This window comes from Anomalospiza imberbis, chromosome 2, assembly GCF_031753505.1.
Source record: "Anomalospiza imberbis isolate Cuckoo-Finch-1a 21T00152 chromosome 2, ASM3175350v1, whole genome shotgun sequence".
NCBI lineage: Eukaryota > Metazoa > Chordata > Aves > Passeriformes > Viduidae > Anomalospiza > Anomalospiza imberbis.
Genome location: NC_089682.1, coordinates 115,541,487 through 115,554,114, shown reverse-complemented (window position 1 = coordinate 115,554,114; position 12,628 = coordinate 115,541,487). Strand labels below are relative to the sequence as shown.

Below are 12,628 nucleotides of genomic sequence, written 5' to 3'. Positions count from 1 at the left end.
CTTGGGGAATGACTGAACTGATAGTTTACTACTGGCCAGAGCTTGTTTGTCGGGCAGCTCAGTTTCACCTTTTCTTCCTTTTCACTTTTTTTTTCAGCTCAGACTGCAGCCAGAGCCAACAGGTACACACATGGTGGGAAATTTATTACGCTGGTCTGAATTAGACAACTCATGCCCCCCTTTAAGTCAGGGAAGAGAACCAGACACTTCAAGGGCATGATTCATCTAATCCTAAATCAGATATCTAAGTCAGACCAAATGAACTACACTTTTTTTGTCTCCCCATTGGTTATATGTCGAGCCTTAGAGATCTGTAGTAGACACATTAAAAGTTGGGTGAGGTGGATCTGTCTCCCAGCGACATGCATGCGGGTAATTAGTGAAGGTCTTTCAACATCTCAACTCAAAAGAGTATGATTTAGCTCTTGCAATACTTTTTACATACACTCATTTTAACTGCAACCCCTTGCCACAGAATACACAGGCCCCAAGTGCATGAGCTGAACCTGATGTATATGAAAGTTGATGCCTCTCACAGATGCAGTTTGTGAGCTTTGCTGTGTGTGTCTCTGGTGCCCCTGGAGTCAGGGAAGTCTCTGACACGTTGAAGCAGCACTGAACTAATGAAATTCTGTAGACACTGAACTAATGAAATTCTGTAGCTTGGGCCAAGTCCTCCTCTTCTTTAGAGCAGCACTTCACATTTAGGATATTGCGTAAAATTCATCCCTGGTATTACTCCACTTATTTCACTAGTGATAAAATGTTGGCAGAAGCAAGGAAAACAGGGTATGTTTTTTATGTTAATTATATCCTATTCCTTTGTGGTGCTGCACATGACAGCCATGATAAAGTCCCACAAAAGCCAATTTCTATACTGTCAGAAACAATTTAAGGGAAAGATTTCATAGCCAAGCTTTCAGATTTGTTATCACATTTTAATTTCATGTCCAGCTCTCACTTCATTACCTAGCAGATGCAGATTCTTCTCTATCCTCAGTGCTGACTGAAACAGAAGTTCTTCGCGATTTTCAATAGAGGATTCTGCTTCTAAATGAGTTTTTAACCAACAGCCATACTCTTCCTTGCTGAGAACCTATTACAAAGAGTATGTGAGGGCACAGTCAATATGATGCAAAGGCATTCATACTTTACTGAATAAAATGAAAAAGAAGTTATGAATCAAGAACAATAAAATAATAAATACCTTCAGTAATCTTTGTAAAGACTCTCCTTAAAAGCAAACTAAAAGCCTGCATTTACTTACTCTTTTTGCAATACAGAGGGTCCGCAGCCCATCTACAGCATAAAGATTAAGGTAATTCTGGGTTTTGCTTCGGATTTTTTTTTGATGTTTGCCCCGAGGGTCATCTAGACAAGAATAAAACCATAAATTACTTGTTGAAAAATAACAGCAGCTGAATTGCCTCAGGGAATAAAAACTTGTATACAGTGTTCACTGTACCAGTACTTTAATACTTTTAAAGAGGTGTTGATATTTCCTGGGAAACTCAAGTAAAACATTCAGTTAAAAAAAAAAAAAAAGTATTTTCGTTCTTTTTTCTGTCTTCCTTCTTCAAAAAAGTCACTGTGAATGTATGTGAGAAAGACTTTTTTTTTTACTTAAGAATTTATTTCACCTGAGTATTTTAAGATACCATGATATTATTCACAGCAAACAATACTGTCAGAAAGTATAATTTCAAATACACTACCAGCAAATGTTTTCTGCTTCTCCACAGCTCCTCATGTGCAGAAAAACAACACTTAAAAATAGCACTCAGTCTTCCACCAAGGCTACTATCTCGAAAGAAGTGGAAACAGTGCTCTGTTTTGTATATGTAAGGGCATGAAGGTCCTTTTGTCTGTTATTGCTGTACTGATACGTCCTATCAGCCTGAATCAAGGCAAGAAGTTCTGGGTGTGACTGTGCTTTCATTCAGAGGAGAATTTGCACTTGCAGACCTCACAGCTAGCTTCTACCTCGGATGCCTCAGCAAAATTTCCACTTAGCTTTAAGTGGAACCTTCACTTAAAGCCATGTGTAACTCCTCAAAATGAGGACTGAGCATCTGTTTCTTTTCTCTCTTTAGCTGGGACTGGTGCAGTGTGCTCACTCTGTGATCAGCACAGAGTACTAAATATGATGGCGGCACATTTTGTTCCATCTTATAACGTGAAATGATGTCTCCAAAAATTAAAAACAAGTGATAATTCATCTTTCTTATCATCTAGGATCGTGACAAGTTCATGAAAAAGGTACTGTAGTAGCAATCTTTAATAATATGAACTTCAAGGTTAGCACTTAAGGAAACATACAAGAGGGTAAATTTTTAGATCGAACCATTGAGTGAGAATGACTGGTACCTTCTGGCAGGTTTTCCTACTCCCTGATGTGATACACTTTTTTTTACTAAAGTCTGAATATTTTTGGGGGATGCAGAATGATAGAATTCTGTGACTGGAGCTGTTCGTAAGTTCAGTATTTGAGTTACTGGTACTTGCACAGTAGCCAGTCACTGAGTCGGGTGACCCGAAGTCCTCACCCAAAGCCTGGGCACCTCGAGAGACCTACTATATACAGCACTGAATGAATGAATGTGCTCACCTCATACTGAGAGCCTACGGGCACTATGCCATTATATTAAGCACTTAATACAGGTATATAAATTAGATGGCATAAGTATCTTACTGTTTATACTTTTCAGTGCCCATGTAGCCAGTGTGCACTCATACTGAGTTTGATCTTGCTCTATACTGACTGCATACATATATCAGTCTGTCTATAAAGTTACATAGCATTCAGCACTTTCATATTTATACTGTAGCAGAGTGCATAACTGGGCCTTCAGATGCTCCAGCAGAAACACATACATGTACTGATTTTGTAGAAATAAGGGAACTGTGAGTTTGGAATCCAAATATTCTGGGTTTTGTTCCATTTATCTCAACCATATATCAGAACATTTAACTCACTGTACAGATATTTTCTCACCTTTTTCTGTCCTCTCTAGGTCTGCAAAGCTGGGAGTATATGTACACAGTTGTTCCTAAGGGACTCTGTGAAGATTGTGGTATTTCCTGCATATGTTCATTTCAGCTCCATCTGATTAAGGTCATGTGGTGAATACTGACTGGTAGGAATATTCTCATGGGCCTGTCCATCTACCTATTAATACTACCTATGCTATCACTGTTGATTGTCCCAAAGGGACAATACAGATATATTATTCCAGAAGGACATCCCTACAAGTATTATTTGCAATTGGAAAGCCCTTTCTTACACTATATATGGAATTATGCATATAAGGAATCAGCAGCCTAACACAGTTTCATTTTGCTACTTTTCCATTAGTGCATTATAACCTTTTTGGCACATGTGACTTTGCTGTATAATATAAGAATTTTTTTTTCTGGGAGAAGTACTGCAGCAAACCTTCTTCTAGGCTTCTTGTATTAGTGAGTTTTTTTTTTAACTTTAGAACAATAAAGCAGGCAAGAATTCTTCCCAATTTATTGTGATACATTAACACTCTAGAGAAAAATGCCATATTTTTTGCATATCCCACATGAAATCATCTTATGGGAGTGGCTATTTCAGTGGCTCACTGACTTCAAATGATGCAAACTTCAATAGGTGCTTAAACAGATCAAAAGCTGTTTCTATCCCTTTAAGGTTAAGTGGTGTTAATCACTTCAGAGCTGTCTGAATACCACAGATGCTAATGCAGTGATCATAATGTTAAATGCTCATACCTCCTTCAATGAACAAGACAGCAACTCTCTACAAGTAGAGATGTGTATACTATTTTCTGTGCAAGTTCTCATTTCCAGCATACCAATGACAGCTAAAGTCCCTTACAGCTGTTCATGTGCCTCATCAGTCCTACTCTCAGATTTCTGTGCTCAGAAGTTAGAAGGAGGGAAGGAATCTCTTGCAGACAAAACCCAGTTGTGGAGATTTTTTGTTTTTTAGCTGGGATGCAGTGTCTGCTCTGAGCAGTGTGACCACATGTGAGTGAAAAACAGCAAGGATGTCTCCTCCAGAAGAATGATAGAGAGCTAGTGGCCTTCTGCTTCTTCATTTCCTTCCATAATCTCAAGCTGCAGAAAGCCAATGCAGTCATTGTTTTCTCAATGATTTATGTTCACAGCTCCTGTACGAGTTGGGTATTGACTCAAACAGTAGCTTTCTTATTTATGAACATGGTGACTGTTGAGATAAAGTAAAAACAATACACTCTTGGGAATAATTTCAAGGCTTTTGGAAATATCTGTTTGCTGTCAGAATACACTAGGTTCCACAGTCTTAACTAGATATACAGGCAGAGCAAATAGAATCAATTCATAATATTTTAAAATTTTGAGGCTCATGACAATTTATACTTTCCTATAAGACACAAGGAAGCTAAAACATAATACTTCTGCTTCTAATTTCAGGTTGTTCTTCTCATCATATTCTAAAATACTTCTTTCCAAACAGGAATCTTTGTTTCATGGCATGTAGTGTTTGAGCTGGGAGTTTACAGACATGGTGCTGCCTTGGTCCTTCAGTCTAAGGGCACAAGTCTAAAGACACACACTTGACCAGTGCACAGTTCACATGTCCCTGAAGCACCAAAACAACATAGACCAAATTGTGGGATTAGCTGTTGTGTCCATTCACTTTTTAGTAATTTCCTTAAATTATAAGTGACTGAATTCTTGTAGCATTACATCTCCTCTCACACACATGTTCCACCATCACCAGTGAACTGGATAAAAGCAAAAACAGATCCCACAGTATAGATAACAGCCACAGCATAAATCTTTTGAGGTTCCCTTTACATCCATTGACATGAGGATACTTCGAGCAGAGACAGCTAATCCAGTTCCAGGCGTGAAAGATACTCAAAAGAAATGTCAAATGCTTTTCAGACAGATCTGCTGAAACATACAAATTACTGAAGCCAGCAGGGGCTTAAGAGGACTAGAAAAACCAAGGGGAACTGCTTATGGTGTTCTAGTGGCTGCACTTCACATTGCTTGCAAAAGCAAAGCACACCAGAACTCATAGTTCAATATGGGCTAAAGAAACCCCAAACAAACAAAAAACCCAAATCAAAACAAAAAACTTCCCGCACAATTTCAGAACCACTTTCAATTTGCTTGCCTGTAATGATGGTGGATTTGCTCAGCTACAGACACTGCTCATTCCCACAGTGGCCTTCAGGAACTCTGCTTCTTCGTCTCTGACATATATCACCTTTGATAATGTCGCCATTATTTAATTTTCTAACTGGCCTTACTGTTTTTACCTAGGTGGGCCCTAGACCTGCCTGAAATTTCCCTGAAAATTCCTTAATCCATTGAGTCTATGGACATTGCAGCTTTGAACACAGTCTGTTACATGGTGGTAAAAAATTTAAGACCAGGCATAAAATATTTTTTTCTTTTCTAAATGCTCAGTTCTCATTCTGAGAACTCATTTCCAATCATTATTTTTCTTGGCATTAGAAATTTTCAGTGCTAAAAATTCTCTATTAGTAGGTTGGAAGGAAAGAAGTTTCCATAGATGCTCTACGTGCCTTCTGTGAGATCAGAACTTTGCTAGAAAATTATTCGTGAATACTTTGTTGTTAGTTAAGGACAAGTTGTTCTTAATTTTTTTGGCTCAGCTTTGATTTATATGGCTGAAACCAGAAAACTAATGCCAACATTTTTTCTGTGTTTCGTTAAACTAAAATTACACAGTATAATCCTTTCACATTTGTTTACTCCAACTAATGTCAAAGTAACCACAAAGTCAATGCTTTAGTGAAACATGGGAAGTACCTCTAGCACTTTGGGGTTCTGTCCATTCATATTGGGGTAATCTTTAAACACTTAAATTAGATGCAAACTGATTAATGCAAACTAAAACCCATGAGTCTCCTCTAACTTCTGAAAACTTACAGGATTCTTCTTGAAATCAACTGATTACAATTAGTTATTTAAAGTTGTCCCTGCTCCCTAGGACATTTGGGTACTGGATAATTCTCCATGCTTTATGGAAATTCCAAGTTCACAGCTACATGTCTACTGCTTGCTAGTCAATGATGGATTTGAAGCCAAGATTTCTTGTCGGAACAGCATCTCTCCGCCTTGCCACAACCCTTCTGTTTGGATGGCTGATTGATTCACATTGCCCTTTAGCATCATAGTTAAACACAAAAAAAATGTGCTGCTTCATGCAACATATTTCAGCAAAAGGATGTAAGGACTTACAAATGAAACAGAGGGAAGCAGCAATAAAAAGTACTTCAGTTTCATATAAAATACTCAACTGTCCAAGCACTGCCAGGCAGGTTTTTATAAAGAAATGTAAATTGCGTTGGCTGAGTTGTAAGAAATTCCTTTAAAATAAACCTGGCTGGTAGAAGATCTTCTACGGAAATGATCTTCACTCATCCTTGTGAGGTAAGGAACCAGTAATTCGTTACAGAAAATTAACAATAATTACAAAGTATTATAAAAGAAGGGTAATGGTCGCCATTCTACAAAATGAGAAGCAGGCAAGTCTACCTGCTAGACAAGGCAGTAAGATATGATGAGATCTTCAGCAACTAACTCCTTCCCAACCCCCCAAAGGTAAGGAAGAGCTGTACCTGAAGAGCAGGGGAGAAGAAGATCCATAACAACTGAATCTGCTCCTTTAGTGTAAACATTAATTTCATCTGTGAGAGGATGCCTGACCACTACTGACATCCTCTTCCTGACGGAATCAAAGCCCAATGTATGTAGTACTTCAAAGCTTAAGGTTCCCAGGTGAGGTAGCTCCACTGATACCTGGTCAGACAGCCTTCCAACCAGAGAACAGTTATATGCCCTTGCTGCATAGACGAGAGCAGCTTCATCTGGACTCTCTGCTTCATAACGGAGTTCTCCTTCCTCAGGTGCACCCCCCACAGCCGTCCTGCCTTGCTGGGAGCTGTAGCCATTGTTATTCATCTGTGCAGAGTATGCCAGCTTCTCTTCCAGTTTTAATAAAGTGCTATCCGTAGATGTAGACGAAAGCGTGCTTAGACCAAATCTGTGCATTGATTTGCTTGTAGCTAGACTAGAGGAACTGCTGCTGTTAGATCCAGAGGTCAAGCGACTTGGAGTGAATCTTCGTATGAAGTCTTCAATGGTTTTTACTGGAGATTTTAGTTCAAATCGGTCTCTAACCTTGAGATGAAGAAAACCCACCAATAAACAAATGTCAAAGAAAAGCCATACAAGAATTCTGACACTGATAGTCATTCTAAGCATCTGCAACTAAAGAGTAAAATTTCTTTGAGGGCAAAAAGTAATGGTATTTGTATTTTGAGAAAGGAATGTAAATGGACAACACTGACTCCAGAACAACAAAATAATTCACTAGAATTTCAGAATTATACCTGTGTATGAAAGCACATATATTTGTATTAAAACAGTTTTTTCTTCTTTCACCGCCTCAGATATAACTAATGGATAGTCTATCAGTGTTGCACCACCACCATCAGCCGTGCATACTAAAGGCTACCATTAGTATGAACTTGTCATGCCTTGTGCATAATCAGCGAAGGTAGTGAAAAAAAAGTTAATGCAGTATTTTTCTATTGAGAAGGGTGGTATCTCATAGAAATGAAGTTTAATGAGAATATGCCAGTGTTGAAAATATTCTCAAAAGACATGTTGCAATAAGTAATTTCCCCCGTTGCTTTCAGCATTCAAGCATTTTGCTTCAGAATTATCATTCATCTCAGTTCACACAAATCTGTTCTAAAGATACAGTAGCAATACTAGTAATAGCATATTCATAGTAATATATATTATATTATTGTGTAAGTGTAGCATTCCTGAAACAGCAGAACTGAACATTCTCCAAATGTTTCTTTGGCACAAAACCACATAATTTTGCAGACTAGTTCACTTTTTATTCCAATCTGGAACAGAAGCAAATTGCAGAATTTTCTCCAGAATGGAAATTCCAGCTGTTGGCAACCTTTAATATTACATTCCATTATAGTTTTGTCTTACAGATCATCTTGGGAATGCGTTCTTGAAATTCTCATTCATCAATGACACTAGTTAAAGGCCAATTTAAGCACTAACGATCATTATTTCTCATAATGAGCTTAAGATGCATCTTTTACATAATTTGAAAGTTTTAAATGATTTTTTTCAAATGCATTTCTCTTTTTAAACTTTAAAAAATATATCTCACCCTTTTTTAAATTTAATCCACATATATGAAATATTTATTCACTGACAGCTTATATCCCTTTCTGGTAAGTTTTGCACATTTACACATTAGTTTCCACAAATACTTACATATTTATGCTTATTAAATGAATAAATTACAGTGCAAGAAATCAGGAGAGTTTCAGAAGTATCTTGAAATTGTCAATGAAAGCATATCTTGCCATGGAGGCAAGTGAAATAGCTGACGTGCTACATTCAGCTAATGCATTATTAAACTCACTCAGTCACATAGTGGTTCTACAAGTCATCACAACTTGCTCTAGCTGTTTTTCACTAGAACAGGAGGTTTTCATTTCCCTAGCTTTCCAGACAATTTAGTATCAAGGCAAAAGAAGCCTGAACCCTCTTCTCCTTTTTCTTTAACTTACCTTCTGTCGGGGCTGATTAGGTGCAGTAACCACGACTGTGTTACATATAGTCAAAGCTATGAAGAAGTCGAAAACGTCGCATAGCTCTGGACTCAGATGGGATAACGGCTGTTCGTGGCTCCTCATGACCTCCAGATGCTTTGCACATTCATTCACCTTTTCTAACAACCTTGGGTCAGGTGTGATGTCCTTCTCCTAGTAACAAATACCAGTGATTAATATCTGTGCTTCTACATTTCCAAAACAGCAACATGCAATTAAACCATCCAAAGCAGTGTCAATATCAAGAGTTTTGGGGTGGCCTTACACCACAGAGTAGATGTGGAGAGAACTGCAACACACCCATTCTATACAATAAACAGTTAACAATGAGCCTACTGGTAGAAATGATGTGAAATATTTATAGCAGCAATATTTATCTACTTTGGAGGTAGTGGAAAGGAGAAGAGTTAGATCCTAATTTTCCTCCCTCTTTCCTGTTTATTTCAAGACATTTATTATCTAATACTAAAGTATGGTACACTGCAGAGACCAGAGGTGTGGAAAAAAGTAGACAGCAATGACATTTAAAATTTGGCTTTACATCAGCACAAGAAAATGAAACCATCTTCAATTGTTTCTTACAGAACAACAACCATCCACACATTTGAAGTTAATTCATGAGGCTTTTTTACACTGAAACATTGAGCCCTTTCAACTCTATTTCATCAGTATTTTCCACTTATTTAATATAATTCTTGTCAGAGTAAACTCCAGTATTTTGTAACACAGAGGGAGGTAAGGATACAAAAGATTAAAAATAAACTGATCTAAGCCTCTTTTCTCAGAAGAATTTTATCTCTTGATGCTCAGCAGCTGATGAATACAAGCAACCAAAGAACTCTATGTATAAAAACTGCAGCTTGGAATTTTATCAAAAGAGCTTACTCTTCTTGACTGAAATCAAGGAATTCCACCAGTGCAAACAGCATCTTTCTTTGTCTATATTTGTAATTTGCTTTAAGGGTGAATTTGTGTCAACAGTGGAACAACGCAAAGCCCCTGAATAGACACAACTTGGCTCTTCTCTCCTCTTATTACCATTTAGCTGATGTAAAACTTACACAGAGTTACAACAGTATAAAATAAACCAAATGAAGTTGTAAAGTCACCAACATTTTGAAATGTAAAGATGTTTAGTTTTTAAAATACAACACATGCAGGCAACTGATAACCACTGAAACACACTAAAAACTATGCTATGGTGTATGGTAACAGTGTCTAAGAATTGTAATACATGGTGTCCACACCAGCACTTAATAGTTTTAAAATCCTCTGACAAAAGAGAAAAGAATTTGCATATGCAGAACTATTTGAATCCTTGACCTCAATGTTATTCTCAGCTTCTGTACATAAAAGGAACACATATATTTTTTTTACAAAATGAAACTATAACTAAAACCAACGTTTCAGATTGTCTTTACCTTCAGCTTGTTGGCACAGACAAGGCATTTAGATAAGCTCTATGTCAACACTTCATTGTTTTTGTACAAAAAGCTGTGACTACAGAAGTAAAAACACCAAAATGAAATCTATAAAGAGTCACTCAATGTGCTACAGATTTCTTTACCTTTTCCTTTCCAGGACATGGTTCTATTACAAGGTACAGGACACTGTGCTTTTAGTTCTCATGACTTACCATTGGGCTACTGAATGCAGTGTGCTTCGAGAGTATGCTTGCTCTTTTTGCTTCAGCTCTGCTACCCGTGCGCCGGTGGGTTTTGGTGCTCTGGCTCCGGTGTATCACTTTGATGCTCTGATGGCTGCAGATACTGTCACGCTGGGACAGAGTTCCTCCTTTTGGGGCTGCCTCTTCTTCTTCTGAGTCAGGTTCTTGGTACATTGCTAAGCGTTTGGCTATTGAGTAAAAACAAAGAGGGACAAATGTTGCGTATGTTAAAAGTGGCTTAGAAAGAGGGAGAGGGACATGGTGACTTTTTATCAGGTGATCTGATTTTAATATTATGCTGTGCTTTCTCAGTAATAATGAATGATTCCATTACCAGGAGATATAGTGTAGTCTTAACTGAATGGTAGTATCTAATGGAGGATGCAGATAACATAATTAGAAATGTAACACAATGCACTGCCTCCCTTATCAGCACATTCTCTCTGAAAGGCAGTTAAACTCTGCAGTAATTCAGTGCAACCCTGAAGACTATTCTCCAGCTCTGCCTGATGAAATCAACCAAACAATTTGGTCTTCACTTGAAATCTGAGGAGGAAATAAACAATCCAGATATTTTTCCTGTCATTTCCAACACAAATTTCAAATAAAATATTTTCCAGCAAAAATGTCACATCTACTGAGTACCAGTTACTGACACCAGAAATGTACCCAGAACAGCATGACTACAGAGCACTACTGCCTTTGTTTTACACACAGAGATGAGGTATAGATGGCATTAAAGCCTTGCTTAAGGTCAGGGCCATTTGCTGCAGAGTGGAGACATGAACCCAGATCCTTGACTCTTAGCCTAGTGTGAAAACCACTGTGGAGCTTGTCCCTTCTGTGCATGACAGACAGGACAATGCAGCATGCAGTATGAAAAGCAGGGGACCCTCACCTACTGCAACACTTGTTCCTATCACCATCTGCTGCAGTGACCAATTCCTGGTTTACACAGAATGAAAGAGTTTTTCCAAATGATATATTTTAGATGAATACTTCCTCAGTGAAGAATCCAACCAAGCCAATTAATGCTAGAAAACAATCCTGGCAGTTGGATATACAGAAATCAAAAAGGAAACAGAAAGCAGAAGTGTGAAACCGCTGTGGAATCCTGCCCCTCTAATGACAGGCTGTTTAGCTCTAACTCATGTACAACATATTTTTTCATTCCTAAAGACCATGGACATTTAGTAATCTGGGTGATTCATTAGACAGGCAAATGCCACTCTAACAGGTATCTATTTATTCCTTCATTATGTATTCATTGAAAAGCTTTTCATTATGCTTTCCAAATAATCCACATTATACAGTAGAAGTTACATACTTGTGGCTCAGTTTGCCTCGATTCTCCAGAGTAACAAATTAGATTTTCCTAATAGTAAATGATAAATCACTAGCATGTAAGTTAATTATTCAGGCCTTTAACAAATAAACAAATTTTTTCAAAATACTTCCTGAGAAAAATATTGCATTATATAGGGTGAGTTTGGCACACGATCGCTTTCAATGTAGCAAGCTTTACAAACAGAGAAAAAACAAACAAACAGAAAAGAAAAAACAAAGAAAAAACAAAAGAGGAAGGGAAGGGAGGGGGGAACGGGGGAGGGAGGGAGGGAAGTTCGGAAGGAAGTTCAGAAGGAAGTTTGGAAATTCGGAAGTTCGGAAGTTCAGGAGGAAGGAAGTTTGTAAGGAAGAAAGGAAGGAAGTTTGGAAGGAAGTTTGGAAATTTGGAAGCTAGGAAGGAAGGAAGTTTGGAAGGAAGGAAGTTTGGAAGGAAGAAAGTTTGGAAGGAAGGAAGTTTGGAAGGAAGTTTGGAAGGAAGTTTGGAAATTTGGAAACTAGGAAGGAAGGAAGGAAGGAAGGAAGGAAGGAAGGAAGTTTGGAAGAAAGGAAGGAAGTTTGGAAGGAAGGAGGTTTGGAAGGAAGGAAGTTTGGAAGTTTGAAAGTTTGGAAGGAAGGAAGTTTGGAAGGAAGTTTGGAAGGAAGTTTGGAAGGAAGTTTGGAAGGAAGTTTGGAAATTTGGAAGCTAGGAAGGAAGGAAGTTTGGAAGGAAGTTTGGAAGGAAGTTTGGAAGGAAGTTTGGAAGGAAGTAAGTTTGGAAGGAAGGAAGGAAGGAAGTTTGGAAGGAAGTTTGGAAGGAAGTTTGGAAGTTAAGGAGGAAGGAAGGAAGTTTGGAAGGAAGGAAGTTTGGAAGGAAGGAAGGAAGGAAGTTTGGAAGGAAGTAAGTTTGGAAGGAAGTTTGGAAGGAAGTTTGGAAGGAAGGAAGTTTGGAAGGAAGGAAGGAAGGAAGTTTGGAAGGAAG

At 38.1% G+C, this 12,628-nt stretch overlaps 1 protein-coding gene across 1 annotated transcript in view; it reads right to left on the bottom strand.

Annotated features, from left to right (window-relative positions):
- Positions 1–12,628, bottom strand: part of ATP10A (ATPase phospholipid transporting 10A (putative)) — a 111,258-nt gene that overhangs the window by 18,313 nt on the left and 80,317 nt on the right. The window contains exons 8-12 of the mRNA XM_068182680.1: positions 10,294–10,511; positions 8,616–8,810; positions 6,627–7,188; positions 1,268–1,371; positions 970–1,096 (exon numbers count right to left, since the gene is read on the bottom strand). Coding sequence (XP_068038781.1) covers positions 970–1,096; positions 1,268–1,371; positions 6,627–7,188; positions 8,616–8,810; positions 10,294–10,511 — 1,206 coding nt within the window. The remainder of the gene's footprint in view (positions 1–969; positions 1,097–1,267; positions 1,372–6,626; positions 7,189–8,615; positions 8,811–10,293; positions 10,512–12,628) is intronic.